Below are 17,051 nucleotides of genomic sequence, written 5' to 3' on the forward strand. Positions count from 1 at the left end.
CCTTGCAAAAAGCCACGTAAGGACTGTGGATTTTATTCTATATGCAAATAAAAACCAATGGACTTTTAAGTAAGAGATAAGTGCTTTGATTTCTATTTTAGATCACGCGGGCTGCTGAATGAAAAAAAGTGATCGTAATAGGGTAGGAGTAAAAGCAGAGCTACTAGAAGCCCATTTAGTAGTCGAAGCAGGAGATAACGTCTTACCATAGAGTGGTGGTGGAGATAGAAGAGGAGAGAGTCAAGATATATTGCTGTTGGATTGGATGTGGAAGTGAGGGAAGGAGGCAGTAAAGATTATTTATAGATTTTTACCTTGAGCAACTTAGTGAAAAGTAATGCTATTTACTGAGGTTGAGAAGATGGGTAGGACCAAGTTGGAGGGTTGGCAGGTGAGTCAGGAAGAGAATCAAAATTTCCGTTTTTGTATGTGTTTAAGATGGATATTAGGAATAACTCCCCTTGGTCCATTGCTTTCTAAACTTAATTTCATGCCTGTAAGTATTCCATTCAGCAGATATTTGTTAAGGGGTTAATAGTGCCAGACACTGAGAGGCACTAGGTATATAATGTGGTAAGCAAAAACAGACATGGTCTCTGCTTTCGTGGGGTTTAAGGTTTAGTGAGAACATCAGACATTAAATATCGCCAAAAAGTGTATAATATCTACACTGCTAATATTTATGTGGTTATATTAGTACATATCCATTTATATTCTAAATCTGAATGTATTTGAGGAAAAATGTGATTTAGTCAAGTAACGGGTGCCGTAGAGCACATAGATTACATGAAGAAGACTTCAAGAAAAGTATTAAGAGAAACATTTTGACCATGGACTATACCATTGGGAGCCAGACATTAATATTTTCAGATCCCTTGTTTTACAAGTGGGTGTCCTATGGCATAGAATGGGGAAGGGAATTATCTGAGAGTACTGGGTATTAGCATCTGCAGGGAGGATCTGAGGAGTCATTTGCTTTAGTTGTTTCATAATTATGAATGATAATGTGTTAAGGCTCTTCTGACTCCCAAAAGAACAGAAACCAAGGTTGCTCAGGATTAGGGAGCTAGTTATATAGCATCTAACAGGGAACACATGGAAATCCAAGCATAGGAAATTGAGCACAGCACAACCTCAGGAACTGCTGTGGGAACTGGAAAGCTGCCAGCAACCAAGACTACTTTTAGAGACAGTCTCTCTCTACCTCTTATAGAGTCTGTCTGTACATCTCTTGCATTTCACACTCTCCACCAACCAGCTTCCTCATTTTACTCATGGTTTCTGCACACCGTAAAACTTCCTCAGCCACAGCTCATCTTGACCTTATAGTTGCAGAGCCCACCACCAACTGGCTGTATACCTCTGTGCCTGTGCATGTGATTGGGTCCAGCTTATCTTCTGACCTGGGTCAAAAACTCATATGTTTGCTAAATCATGGCTTGGTCACCGTGTGAAATATGGTATGGCAGTGGTATAGTGGGAGAAATAAACTTTTTGTACTTTATTTTCTGATTAAAAAGGCATTGTATAAATAGGAAATTATTATTAACCAATGAATAAATACAAATTTTCAAGCTGAGCACTGTGCTAAATGGGTACAAGAAGTTTCTGTTCAATCTGGAGATACCATTAATACACACATGAAATTATTAGAGTTAAGTGTTAAAGCTTCCAGTTCTGACTGGAATCGTAAGACATTAAATAACCAAAAAACCAACATAGCCTGGAGTTGTTGGAGAAGAAAGGCTTACTAAGAGTTGAGATGAGATTTCAGCCTTGAAAGATGTTTAGGATTTATGTCAGCAGGAAAGAGGGCACTAAGCACTTCAGGCAGAAGGCTGTGTTCAAGTTAAATGTAGGCTTTCCTTGTTAAAAAGTAATAGAAGATCAGGGAAGGGGAGGTAAGAAGATGACTTGGAAAATTTAGAACTGGAATAGCAGGAAGCCACTGTAGGCCCTTAGATTAGAAGAGTGACATCATGAAAGGTCTATTTAAAAAATTAATCTGGCACTCATTGATAATAGAAGAGAATGAGCATAATTGGCTGTTGTAGCAGTGCAGTATGAGGCAAGCAATGGAGAAGGATATCCATCTGTCTAGATAAATAAAGTGGTATGACAAGATGTTAGCAGTGTTGAATCCAGGTGGTGGGTATATAAATAATCATTTTATTGTTTGGCTCTTCCTTGGCTGATGATATATTTTATGTATATACACAAACATATATATCATTGAAGGGATAAATGTGACAATTGTAAGAATGCATTTATAAGTTAAAGTTGCAGTTGTCATTTAAATGTTTTTAAAGTGATTGTCAATTTCCAGGCCATTATAGAAAAAAACATTTGATTAAAAGTAAGATGAGATTTTTAAAATTAATGTATCTTTTTTATTTGAAATGACTGTCTTTTTTATTTGAAATGACTGTTTTCCGCTATCAACTTGGATTTAGTTTTTTCCCCTTCAATAGTGCAGGATATATATATTCTGTTCTAGTAATTCTCTAGGAATACATTAATTAGAAGGAATCTTTATTTTCTTTAGAAAAGAAAACAAGACTGGCTTTTCATTAACCAAATTGAATTACAGCTTTTGGGAGGCTTCTGTGGCAAAATCTCTTTTAACTTCAAAAATCCTATAATTCTGTGAATATTTTAGCTTTAGATTAGGGTGTGTATTTGTTTTTTTTAAATGCTGGTTGGTCTTAGAAGTTGCATTTTTCCCTCGTGGCTGGAGCATGTGCTTCCTGCTTACTTGCCTATCTTTAGTAGACATGTGGTCCAAACCAGCAGACAAACCTTGATGTTTCTAATTATTGGATGATTCTACTCGCATATTTCTAGGTTACATTAATACCTTCTTAAACCCAATATACATGGCCTTTAGTAATCAGTTTTTGGTTTTTATTAATTTTATAATTACAGACTTTTGGAATAAGAATGCAAAATATGACGCTCTTCCTTATGTCTCTAATAAGGATAACACCTGTGCTATTTATTTTCATCCTGTCAATATCAAGTGTTATTTTGAACTAATTTACCTTTATCTGCTCAGTTCCATTTTATGAAAATAACCAGAGTTTTAAACTATTCTTGAAGAGCTAGAAATTAGGTTAGAATTAAATTATAAAAACAAAACATTTCTAGAATTCACAATGTCTTCTCTTGTATAAACCATTAGGCTTTGGAGAGTTTTTTTGCACTCTAATAGTTCAGTGACCCAATTAATCCATTTTAAAAGCTCTAAAAAAGACAGAGACCTTTAATTGCCACATTAATTGCGTTTGAATCCTCTGCCCTCATTCTTAATGAAGGCATATGACTTGATATCTATTTGTAGATATTTATTTCTTAAAAAATATGCAGTGTTTAAGATTCTAGTAAGTTTTTGTTGTTTCAAAGAAAGAAAAATGTAACGATGACTAAGGTTAAAAATAAAGTGTGGAAAATGTGATGGAGTGTAGGTCCCCTAGCCTGTTCTAGGAGGGTGGCAGTCCTCTCAAGGGAGGAAATGCACTATTACAGAGGAATGCTTGGTTGGGAGGGGAAAGGGCATTATTACCAGAAGACTTCAGGCTGCTCTCTTTAATCCCATTTTGTCAGAAATTTCAGAAGACTTTTGGAAAGACTAGAAGGAAATATGTCAAAATGTCAACACACGTTCTGGCAGGACAGTGGGAATATTAGGTCATTTTTCTTCTCATTTTCCAAATTTTGGGGTTTCTTAATGAAAAAATGAATTATTTTAAAATTTTAACTTTGGTGGTCACTCCACTATAAATTTGACCTTCACCATTAAATAGGAAAAAAACAGGCCTTTATATTTTTAATAAAACCTTTCATTGTTATTGGAGTTTTAATTATGACATGTTTTATGTTTCTGTTCTAAATAGACCTTTGCTCCAAGAAACTTTTTTCCAAAAATCCTTAGGCCCAAGTCAGACTCTTGTCTGCCTGACTGTTTACTTTTTGCTAAGCCTGTGCTTATTGGGACCATATGTTATCCTGAGCTATCTTTGCTCTTGATCAGCTGGATTTTCTGCCCTCGTGTGACCTTTGTTGTTGGAGGATAGTAGAAAGTGGCAACAACTTGAGCACTTCAAAAGAGCACATCAGTATCACGCAGGAGACTCCCCCCCTTTTTTTCCTGCCTGTCTTCTCCATTCTAATGAGGCTGGGGACATAACAGAATCTTAGAAGAGGGGGTCGGCATGGTGTGGCATGGCAGGGGAGAAGGGGTGTTGTGAGAAAGTCTCATGAGTGATTGCGCCCTCCCTCGAGTTAGTAGCTTCTAAGAAAGCAACTACAGCCTATAAACAAGGAATTTTTAAAATTTCTGAAACTTAATGGAATTTCTATATGTTTTTCAGAATTTAAAGTCAAATGTTTAGAACTTCAAGACAGCTTTTCCCACATAGTATTAGAAAGCCAGCCCCACAGTAGTCTTTTATGAAACTAAATATAGTGATATAATGTCACTATAATATCACTATATATCACAGTAATATCATATACCCTGTCATTGTTTTATGGATTAACAGTGATTGGTTTTGAACTTAAAGGAGTTGGTAAGAGCTAAAGAGGACCTTTTTTATTCATTCATTTCTCCCCAATACTAATCCTACCTTCAATCAAAAAAGCTCTGCTTTCACGTATACTGAAATTATATAGATTTCATTTAAAGAGATTATGTTGCATATATATATATAAAACCATTGTATTGATCTAGCTGCCTGAAATATAATATTTTTATGTCCTTGTCTCTTTTGACTTAGCAGTCTAAACAGTCACTGATCAATGTAGTATCTTTTTTTTCCAGTCAGCATCACTCTAGAATAGTAACATGCCCCTGCTGATTATCTCTATCACCAATTTGTTAATTTCTCTGGGCCCATAATGCTGCTTGGCAAATGTTTCCTTTTCTCTGATATTTCTCAAATTGGCATTCTGAAATGTTAATACGTGGCATGAAAAAAAGTATTCTGTGCTCTGAGAAATCTGTCTACTTAGATCCCTTTTTAGGAGATTAATGATGCATATTAACATATTAAAGCCTACATAAAATCCTACAGAAAAGAATTCTCTTTAATTTTTTAATCCTTTGTTTCCCAATTTATTTGAACATGAAACATTTTCTCTTGAGGGATAGATATTAACAATTCATGAAACAGTGTTTCATAGAACAGAAGTTTGAGAAACATTTATAGTTGCCTTCTTTATTCTCTACGATGGCTGTTCCAGACCTCTACAACCTCACCTCAAGCCCAACACCATCTCAATCCTTTTTGTTTTCAGACCTAATCTCTACTTCACTGAGATAATGGAGGCTTACATGTAACATGTCCAAAACAAAATTCACTATCTTTTTATCATTTAACCTTACATTATAGGTATAATAATAGAATATAGCCCATAGGGTAATAATGAAGGTTGAATGAGATAATACATAAAGCAAGCAGTAAAATTCTGGCATGTAGAAAGTACACAGTACCTAGTAACTGCTATTACTAAATGACAGTCTCCCCTATTAGGTTGTAAGCTTCTTGAAGGCAAAAACCACATTCTCCAACACAGCACCGTCCTTGACTTGAAATAGGTACTCAGCAAAGGTTTGTTGAGTTAAAATGGATAGTAATAGTAATAATTGTTGAATAAATGGTTTGTGTAACCATCTGGCTTAGCTTAATCATCATGTTTATTTAACAGTAGGCAACATCAGGTGTTTATTTTTTCTCCCTAGGTGCGCTGTGTTGTAATCATTCAAAGGATAACCAAATGTGCCGCGATGTATGTGAGCAGGTAAGCTTACATAATAATTGTAGAAGATATTATTTAGTATAATTGTTTTGGAGAAATCTGCTGGGCAGCACTTAAAACAAGTGTTCAGAGTTCACATCACCAATAATGGAACAAATTAACGTGTGTCTGCTGACATGATGGAGCACAGTATCTTAAGTAGGATTCTTGCCCAAAATACATAACCAGAATCATGAGGAAACAATAGGGCAAACCCAGATTGAGGGATATTCCTCAAAACAACTGCCTGTACCCTTCAGAGGTATCAGTGTTATAAAAACAAAGGCTGGGCTTCCCTGGTGGCGCAGTGGTTGAGAGTCCACCTGCTGAGCAGGGGACACAGGTTCGTGCCCTGGTCCGGGAAGATCCCACATGCCGTGGAGCGGCTGGGCCTGTGAGCCATGGCTGCTGAGCCTGCACGTCCGGAGCCTGTGCTCCGCAACGGGAGAGGCCACAACAGTGAGAGGCCCGTGTATCGCAAAAAAAAAAAAAAAAGAGAAAGAAAAACTAACTGGAGATAAATCCTTTTTCATTGTCGTTAGCACTCATAGACTTTACAATCTTGACTATTTGCAGGTAATAATATATGTAATGATTTAAATTTACAGAGACATCAAATTACAATTGCATTAATTAAAGTTGTAGTTGGAAGTGAGCCAACTAGCCTGATGAGTGAACTTGTCAACCCCTCAGCAGCTTTATTTAAAAGATGGCTTTGTCTCTATTTTATGGAATTCTGTGGAGAAGTTTTTGCTGCAGTGCTATTCACAAAGTTGTTCTTCACCAATATAAAGGGTATGGCATAGTCTATTTTTCATTGTGGTCAGTTGACTAAAAGCAGTTTATAGGACAGTTTAGAATAGATTTATTGTTTTTTCTTTTCTGTTTTTTTTTTTTTCTCCCCTGTACCCTAACAGGTTAACAGCTGGTTTTCTCCATTTTTGATCATTAGACTTGCCGTATTTAGACTTTGTTGATTATTTGCCAAGCTAACCAACCTTTCAAGAAATATTACCTCACCTTAATTTAGATCTTTCCAAAGGTTTTCCGTTTATAAAGGGAAATTGGAAAATATTCTAGACAATTCATAAATCTAGAGGATAAGTTTACCTCCTCTATTTTCTTATTGAAAAAATGCCACAAAACTTTTTTTTTTTTTGTCAAATAGATATTCTCCTCAAAAAGTGAATCCCGACTAAAACATCTGTTGCAGCGAGCCCCAGATTATTGCCCTGAAACAATGGTAGGTCTTATTTAACTGAACTATGGAAGCTTTTGTCTAATGAAGCACTCTAATGAGTTACTTTAGATTTAGCAAATCTTTCAGTGTGATTGGGGTTTGTGGTCAAAGTAAAATGTTAGATTTAACTAGGTACTTTAAAAAGATCTTCACACAAATTGCTAGATAGAATATTGTTTTTCATTGTTTATTTTATACCTATGATGTAGGTATATGACATATTCCAGTCTTTAAATTTCATTATAATAGTTTATCTGGAATTGGGAATTTTACTTATTATCATATTTTGACAATTTTATGAAAACCATAATAACTAAGTCTTACATATATTTTGATTTTTAAAAAGTTGGATTTGGGGTAAGGGAAAATGTGTGACTTCTCATTACTTCTGTCTTCCCATTTTCTGGTATATTATAGATACATTGCATGCCTGTCTGAATGTATTGCATGCATGTAACTTAAAATGCCTCTAATGCATGGGCCATCCTCAGCGTTTGGGATACTCCTGAGCCAGGCTAAGAAAGTCTGAGCTGGCATGAGGGAGCCTCCTTAGATAAGGTAGCTTGGGTTAAATGGGGGGGAAGGTTGATGATCAAACAGTTCTGACTGACATATTTTCCTTTAGTCACTCAACAGGCACTTTTATCTCTGTGCTTGGAAACAGTTATCCTAGTAAGCATCCTGAGTAACCATATTTGTCCTTAGTACTCTCAGATGGAAAGATGGGAAAGCAGCAAGCAGCATTTTTACATCTCAGTTCTGTTTTTTCTTCCCTGAATAGCTGGTTGATAATCATATAGTTCTAGATCATTGATTGTGTAGACACAAACATAATCAAATTAGCTATACATAATTTCTGTAGAAATTTTCATATTTAGGAACTGGTTATCTACATAAAAGTCTTTTGGTGATTACAATTTTAGGTTGAAATTTGGAGTTGTATGAATTCATCTTTGCCAGGTAAGCAATAGAACTGCAACATTTAGCGCTTTATTTTTTGAAACTTATTTTGTGATTGTAAAATCTGTGTCATAGTCCTGAAACCTAATGTTTACCCTTGAATTTCTATCCTCTCCTTCCTGTAGGCACCCAAATTTTCAAATGTATAATTAATTCTCATTCACTCAGTCCTTAATGGTACTCTTGTCTCCACTTCTACCATTCTATTGAAACTGGTCTTTGAAAGATCACCAGGATCTCTTGGTTCCTAGATCTTATGGCTTTTTCTCAGTACTTATTCTCTTTGACTTCCCTGTGACACTTGATATGATTGACCACTCCCTCCTTGTGACCTCACCTTGGCCTTGTGACTTTGCCCTCTCTTATCCCCACCTCCCCCACACACTGTCCCCCCCATAACTACCACAGTTATTTCTGGGTGTGGTCCTCTTCCCTTCTCTCTCCACATTCACCCTGGTAACCACATTCCTTCCCAGAACTGTTATCTAATCAGCTCTGGGAAGATAACTTTCAAATCCAAGTCATTGTTCATGACCTCTACACGTCTTTACCTGGATCTATGCATCCAGGTGGCATCTGAAGTGCCAATTCAAAACCAAACTCATCTTATAACTGCTTTCTCTTGTGAATGACACTCTAGACTGGAAGCCCTCAAGTCATTATCTCTGACAGCTTTTTCTTTTTAGCTCATTGATTCTCTTCTTGTAAAATCTTGCATCTATCCTCACTATTCCTAGTTCAAGCCTTTATGATTACACCTTTGGGGTAGATTATTGCAATAACCTTGTAACTGGTGTTTCAATACACCATAGCTGTCCTCCCCACCCCCTTCAAAAAAAATCCCTCCGGGGATATCCACTTCCATCGGAATAAAGGTCAAACTCCCTAGCCTGGTATTCATGGTCTCCTAGGATTAAAGCTCATTTTCCAGTCCTGGTTAAAGCCAGTGCCTTGAAAAAAAGGGGCTATATCTTATGTTTCTCTGAATTCTGAAGGCTCTCACACTGTTTGAAGTTTTCATTTCAAACAAAGTGGACTGTTTGCTTCCTAGAATTGCCCACGTCCTTGCTTGTTCTCCCAGTTATCCCTCTCCCTAGTGTCTGCAATTATATATATGTGTGTATTGTTCCTATCAAATTGTAATCTCCATAAAGGGATAAATCATATATTTTATCTATCTCATAGCCCACAAAATACCTAATAGAGTGTCTTGTACATAATAGGGGTTCAGTGAATGTAAATGCTTGTTGAATAATTTAATATTTTCTAAGAGGCACTGGATATGTGAAAACAGCAGTAAAATGCATTATGGTGTAAAAGTTCACAGAGTTTATGACCTACATTGATTCCATTCAAAATTCTTTCTAGAATATGAGTGATTCTGAATAGCAAGCAGCAAAGATTGAGAGGAAGCTAACTATACTAGGCAATGGGACTAGATGGGAGTCTGTTGCCCTTTATACCATTAAAACATGTAGGGTTATAGAAGCTTATGATATGCAGGATTTTTAGCCAGTTTTAACAATTGGGATGGTTTATGATTATATTTTGAGAGCTTTGTCTGTCCATGGGCCATTTGTTTGCTTTGGTTTGTTTTTTAGCAGAATACTTCTATTTGTTATATTAGGTCTTAGTTTCGTGTAGAGAACTATGTTACATATTGCCTTGAATCCCTGACATTTTTAAAAAATGGAAATAATAATCTAATGTACATGTGGATTTGCAGATCTATGTATTATATGGAAGCAGCATAAAGCATTTCTTAAAAGAGATAAGAAGGAATTTGTAGCATTCCTACAAGTGAATCTTTTCTTTTTTCATAATTATTACTTATATCTCCTAATTTTATCCTAGGAGTTATTCATTGACATTTATGATTGCAAAAAGGGATCTGAAAATTGCATTAGAACACTTTGTAATTTTATCACCTTTTGGTATCACTGTAATTTGGTTGGAGAAATAGAGCTATGCATAAATTGAACCAGAATAGTCATTTTGCCCCACAATAAAGTATACCCATCAAAGTCAGTCATGGCTCACAGGAGATGTTCCTGTCTGTTTACTAAGTATCAGTTTTTAAACAGCATCATGTGTTTTATGATATTCTAGGTATTTAATATTTTGAATGTTGGAATACAATAATACTCATGCCCTTTTTTGCTTGTTGGCTTATTAAGTTAAATTGGAATCCTTTCCTCTTCTGGTTCATAGTCCAAAGGTGAAGAAAGCCTCTCATTGCTTTCCTTAGCCTGTATGTCCTCTAGAGATTCTGTTTACCTAAGAGTGAGAATGAGCTAAAGAGAGTTTAGGGTGGGCAGGGAGAAGAGGGAAAAAAACAAAGGACCTGGTAATTATGCTGTGAGGGACCCTGAGAAGACTGATAGCATTGAGAGTAAGGGTGGGAGGAGGGGCTTCATACTTTGAGACCCTGCTATCTAAGTTAGCTTTCTTATGGACACCTGCTTTGACTTGTAGTGGTATCCATGAACCAGTTTGGCACTCTATTTGTGTTTGTCACTACTTATGACCAAAACATTTGAACATTTTCTTTTTAAGGTGTGTTTAAGAAGTCTGATGGCTGGGTTGGCTTAGGCTGCTGTGAACTGGCTATTACCTTGGAGTGTCGACAGGCATGCAAGCAGGTAACACTTGGCAATCAGGCTCTTAAGCAGCGTGGAGTAGAGTTTCAGTTTCGGCTGTGTCTTGGACCTAGCCTACCTCATATCTTTGGAGAGGTGACCCATAAAAGCTGCAAATTTAGCATTTCTTACATGGACCATTTCCTTTTAGACATGCTGCCTTTTCAGATATGGCTGCTGCATGTAAGACCCTCAGCCTTCTCTTATTCTTTCTTAACTTCTATCTGCCACACAAAGAAAGAATATGATAGGAATCAAGGCCTTTTGTATTCTGCCTATGGTCAGGCTTAGTCAGTGCTGAATGACTCCAAATGGTCATGTAAATTTCAGGCATGCTTGGATGAGAGCAGTTGACACAGTTGGCTTATTTTGCTTTCATCTTCCCTCTGTCGTTCATCATGGGTTTACTCTGAGTATGTTCTTTTATACCTTCTCTGCCCCTAAGGTGAGCCTGTCTCCTACAGTGAATTATGACTTCTCTTTGATTTGATATATCTCAGGTCCAATTCAAGTTAGGCCCCTGAACTCTTCCTCACTGTATGTTTTTCATAGTGGTTCCTCAGAGTGCTGTGGAAAAACTGGTCTCCTGGCTTCTCATACTCCAAATGGTGGGAGTATGGAAAACTGGGAAATTTGAGTGTCCCTAAAACTAAACGGGAAAGCCTTCTCTTATTTTCTCCTTCTAGTGACTGGTCTCTAGACAGGAGTATATGAGACATGGTGATGCCTTCACTTTCATACAGACCACTGAGCCACACTCTTTGGGCAGCACATAGCCTAGCTATCTGCTGTTCTCCTCCAGGCATTGAGACGAAACTGAGTTGTAGAGCATTTGAGCTGTAGTACATCTAGTGGGCCACAGAATAGTTGCCAGTCCATTCTGCTTCTTGCTTTCCCTGTCCTCATCAGCTGGTCTATTCAGAATTGCATGAGCCTAGGTGATAGAACGGGAGGAAATAGAACAAGGAACCAGAGTCCATGGCTCTGGAACTCCGTCTCTAAATGAGGATTATCATCATGTGGAAGAACAGCCACCCCTCAGCAGATTTGTTTTGACTTGTTTTTTATAGAAAGTGTATACTTAAATGTAGTAAATAACTTTCTATTTTTCTGTCTGTCAGTTTCCTCATCTGTAGAAGGAATAATATCTTCTACATAAACTTGTTAAGAAAATTACATAAAAATAACTTATTAATTGCCTGGCATTGCCTTTCACTCTTTAGTTGTCTCCTCTGTTATATATGGATCTTGGCTTATATGGGAACTTAAAACATGAAGGGTTAAAGAAAAAGCAAACTATAAATGCCCTAGCAAAGCTTCACAAGAAAATTCACTGCAGCAGAGCTTCAGAGCTTCACAAGAAAATTTGCTACAGAATGGAATTCAGCTTAAAAAAAAAGTCCTCTGATTTACATTTCCTTCAAAGTTATCTAGTTTCTGAAATAACAAAAGGACTGTGTCATTATGTGAGATTAAAGCCATAAAAGTGAGAGTGAAATTCTAGCATATCTGGAGCTAATGTTTGTTTAATGTGGATTAAATAAATTAATGCAGAAATTTGTTATTTTTTAGGCATCTTCAAAAAATGATATTTCCAGAGTTTGCAGAAAAGAATATGAGGTATGCATTTTATTTAACAAATTTGGATAGACTAATTAGATGTTATCAGAATTGATAAAATCACTCAAATTTTAAAAATGAGTTCATCGTTAAATAAATTGCCTTTTACTTTACAGAAAATATGGCGTTGAGAAAAATGTCATTTACCTTTTTTTAGAAATGTTATAATTTTAATTAACTTGTTGAAATTAAACGTTAATTTGAAAGAAATGCCTAAATCACATATACAGAGGATTTAACCTATGATGTTTTCATAATAAAGCAACTGGTTGTATCCAAGGTTGTAAAATAGTTTTTCTTAGGTTCCATATCCTCTTTTGCCCCTTTTCCTATACCTTGATCCATCCAGGTATCCACTTTTATCAACTACCTCTAATTGGAAGAAACAAAATCACATTGCTAGTGTGAGTAGCTTCAGACTTTCCTAGCATCTTACATTTGGGGGGGAAAGGTACATACCAAATTACAAAGGCTATTAAATCTGAAGGACTCTTGTCTCCCAATGGTGGTGTTTCAAGCACTGTGGTATCTAGATTGGGTGTGGGCGGGAACAGGTTGAGGAGGGGCAGAGGTAGAGGAGGTATTTCACATTAGACAAATATGTACAAAAGATTGTCCCTAATGTGATAGAGCTCCTCACTGGGACTACTTTGTTCCGTTCCTAGAACTTCATTGTTAAGTATGACAATATTATTTTTTATAGTGTAAGACCGTGTAATTAAGAATACTTAAGCACATATGCCTCATTCATCATTTGTATGTATAAACATTGAGATTCCTATTGCTTTTAATAGTCTGTATTCTCTTGGAGAAGAAAGATAGAACAACTCTCTTAACTGCTTCTAGATTATAGTTCTAATTTTTTTTTCTTTTCTCAAAGCCTGTAATTATAGCTCTCGATTAATATTTTGGAATTGGAAAAATCTTATTTATCCTTTGTTCCTTTGTACTATTGCTAAGTTATATCTGTTTCTCTGAAGACAAATTTCCAAATTAACTGCAACTCTTTTCTGTTCTTATTGAAAAGAGCCTTTCTACAAAGAAGTAAAAGATCTTTCTTTTTTTTCTTATCTCTCTACCTTTGAAATAACTAGTTTTAGTTTCTCTTGAACAAAGTGGCTAACTGTGATAATTCCTTCTTTTCTCCCACATGATGTCTGACACTGTCCATCTCCTGTAGCCTGTCCTCCATTATTTTAGTGTGCTTCCTTCTCTTGTCTGGATTTCTGCATTGCCCTAGGAAGTCTGCCAGTATGTGTTGATGAAGGACGGGACAGGAAAGGTAAGAGAGATAAACACTGTCCTATGAGAGAAATACTAAGAGTAGTTTACCTTTTCCAGTCTATCCTCCCCTATTTGGCCTAGAATTAAGCAACTATCTTCCAAAAATATACATGCCAAGAAGGTTCTTTCGCATATATATAAACGTAAAATATATATATGTAATACATATATGTAAAGTATACATGTGTTTTATATATATATGTGTGTGTTATATATATATAAAACTGTACAAATTATTCAAGATAATTCAAGATTCAATTTGATTTTTTATGTTATTTAGAAATAAAAAGAGAGACAAGAGCACTTTAACACAGAAAGAAGTTTCTGCATTATAAGCCCCAAATAACAGTCACTCTCACTGAATTGTTAAAGTCTAGTCTAGACATAATGGCTATTTGTTATAAAGTGAATTGGGTAACATTGGTGTAGTGCAACCTATTTTAACTGGATTAGTTGCTTATCAACATTAGAATAATTTATAAAACTAGGCTTTTGGTACCTTTTCCTTAACACTGGAGTGGTCCCTGGAAGTGAATTTCCAGATGTGTAAGCTATTCCTTTAGGCTTACAACTTTAGGAGTTAACATTTACCCTCAAGGATGGTGTTGTGCAGTTTGACTAGAGATTCAGAGAATGAGCGGTTATATTTGAAGGAGCTAATGTTTATCTTTACTGATAAGCTGCTGCAGAATCCCCTTCGAGGGAATTTCCTGAGAAATTTACTTACATGAATAAAGTTTAAAATTTTTATGCCATTTAAGATTGTTTTGTTCCAACCAAGCTAAGATAAACTAGTGAAATGTAAAGCATTTTTATGTGTGGTTTTATAGTATCTGGTTTCTTTTTAGGCAAATCAACAAATATTTATTGAATAGTGAGAGGCAGTTTTATTATATTAGAAAGAAAACAAACTTTCGGGAATTCCCTGGTGGTCCAGTGGTTAGGACTCCATGCTTCCACTGCAGGGGGCATGGGTTCGTTTCCTGGTCGGGGAGCTAAGATCCCTCATAGCTGCGCAGCATGGCCAAAAATATATAAATAAAATAAAATTATCTTAAAAAAAGAAAGAAAACAAACTTTGAAGTCAGACCTATGTTAGAATTATGGTTAAGCTACATATAGCTCAACTTCAAATACTAAAGAATTATACCTGAGTCGAGATAGTTAAAATATGTACTGAACATGCAAGAACTCAAGGAAATTGGAAAGCAGACTGAGCATGTTGGGAGTTAACAGGGAAAACTTTGCAAAAGAGAGGCCTGAAAGGATTGGTATAATTTGGGTCAGAAGACTGGATCAACAGCATTTTAGCAAAAATGCACATGACTGAGGTGGGGGGTGAAAAAGAAGATAGGCCTATTTTGGGCTGAGAATCTGCTTGGATAGGAAAGTGGGACCAGATCCTGGAAAAATGATATTTTGGGGCTCAGCCCATTATTTAGTAGAGGGAGATGATAAAGATTCTGTGATAGGAGACCAACATAACAAATAAAAGTCCAATATTTTAGAAAGCTTCAAGTGTTAGGTATGTGCAGGCTAAGTTTTAGATCCCCCAAGTTCCTCTAACTTAGCTAAAAACAAATAAGGCCCACAACTAGGATGATAGCAATAAAATCGAGTATTTGGGAATAAATCAGAGATTTGAAGGTAGAGTCCGTCATTCAGGATTTGTTATAAAGGATTGAATATAGGAGATGATGTTCAGGGAAATATAAAAAACAATTAGTGAATTGGGAGATAGGACTAAAGAAGTTATATGGAAAAGCAGCGCAGGATAGGCTGAAAGAGAGTTTAAGGAACATGGAGAATAGAGGAAGTATTCTAATTGGAATACTCAAAGAAGAAGAAAGAATATGGGACAGAGGCAGTGTTTAAAGAAGCCCAAGAAATCTCCAGCAGGATTTTTTTTTAAATCCATACGTTACAGACAGACCTCATAGCCACAGGTCTTAGAAGCAGTCAGGAAAAAAGACATTGTCTTCAAAGGAGGTCAACAGCTGATTTTTCAGTAGCAATAGAGGAAGCCAGGAACAGTGGAATGATACCTAAACTGTTCTGAGAGAAAATAACTATCATATCCAGCAAAAATATTTTTCAAGAAAGAAGGCAAAATTAAGGTATTTCCATATGACAAAAACAGAGAATTGCCAGTACTGGACCCTTGCTAGAAATCCTTCTTTAAAGGAAGTTCTAAAATATCTATAATTATTTGAGATGCAAAGGAAAATGAGAACAATAAAAATACAAAGTGACTAAGTTAAAACACACACAGGTTGTATAAAACAGTAATAATTTATTATTGAGTTTAAAAAAAAGAGAAAATACACAGCAAAGATAGCATATACATTGGGAAGGGATTTTAAAGAAATTGAAGTACATTGTTAGGTCTTTTTAAGTGTAAAAACCCATATCTCAGAGGTAGTTAGGAATACCAGACTAAAGATGAGGAGAGATCATGCCCAAAGTCAACCATGAAGTGACTCTTGAACGTTGAGAGTGAAAGAAAGCTTTATGAAAGAAAAAATATAGAAAAAATAGAAAGCTGATTTTGAAAATCGTTTTTAGGGAATGGAAAGAGAAGGAGCCATGTACTGATCTGACATTCAATGAGAATATTAGATTGAGATATTCCAAGAAAAAGAGAAATTCTTATTAGTGAAAGTGTTCAAAGCAAAGATTTACTGGATAAATACATTGTGGAGGGGATTTCTGCAATGGATAGGAGATTTGGCTATTCTCCCATCTTTGCAGTTCTCTTATTCTGACTCATACCTATGAAAGAGTACCACCTTCAGAAATTGAGAATACTTCTTTCAGAATCACACACATTTGGTTAGAGCTATCAAAATCAACCAGTGGCTTGATAACTCCATCACAGATGTGTTCAAGTGTCATGGGCATGCTTGGTTCTAGGTTAGCCATGCGTTTTCACAGGCTTGGTCTTGGCCCATCTAGAAGTATTTATCAGGCCACATGCACTCATGGATGTATGATACTAGACCAGGGATGATATTTAAAATATTAAACAACTGGAATGACCGGCACCAACAATCAGAACAAATGCTGGATATAAACTAGAGCCATACTAGTTTAGCCATACTAGGGCAAATTGGCTGATTAGAACTAAAGTAAAAACTTAATCATGTTTTCCATGAGGTGTGAGACATCTAGTGTAATACTTTTTGCATAGTCTTTGTCTATAGCTGGCTGAAAACATTTTCTTCTAGCCACCAAGACGGTGGTTAAAAACAAAAATTGGTTGTTGATAGTGATTTTCTTGAATGTCAGAATAAACATCAAGATGATATGAGGCTGGTGTATTCCCAGAGACCTGGCAGTGTCTGTAACATGATGAGACAAATTTTAGTTTCAGGTTCATAAACCCATTTCATACCTTTATGTCACACCTTACCTGCCGTTCTCTAACATAATGGCCATAAATATATATACCTTTCCATTTGCTGCATGAGCCACTGAAATACAGTGTTGCAAATTTGTCCTCAGACTTTTGT

The 17,051-nt window shown here is 36.1% G+C and overlaps 1 protein-coding gene across 2 annotated transcripts in view; it reads left to right on the forward strand.

Moving 5' to 3' along the window:
* The window catches only part of RECK (reversion inducing cysteine rich protein with kazal motifs), a 73,293-nt gene that overhangs the window by 4,251 nt on the left and 51,991 nt on the right, over positions 1 to 17,051 (forward strand). For both annotated transcript variants that reach the window (XM_079927405.1, XM_079927406.1), the window contains exons 2-6: positions 5,741 to 5,799; positions 6,965 to 7,039; positions 7,960 to 7,996; positions 10,553 to 10,638; positions 12,208 to 12,255. In XM_079927405.1, the coding sequence (XP_079783531.1) occupies positions 5,741 to 5,799; positions 6,965 to 7,039; positions 7,960 to 7,996; positions 10,553 to 10,638; positions 12,208 to 12,255 (305 nt within the window). The remainder of the gene's footprint in view (positions 1 to 5,740; positions 5,800 to 6,964; positions 7,040 to 7,959; positions 7,997 to 10,552; positions 10,639 to 12,207; positions 12,256 to 17,051) is intronic.

This window comes from Stenella coeruleoalba (assembly GCF_951394435.1).
Source record: "Stenella coeruleoalba genome assembly, chromosome: 7".
NCBI lineage: Eukaryota > Metazoa > Chordata > Mammalia > Artiodactyla > Delphinidae > Stenella > Stenella coeruleoalba.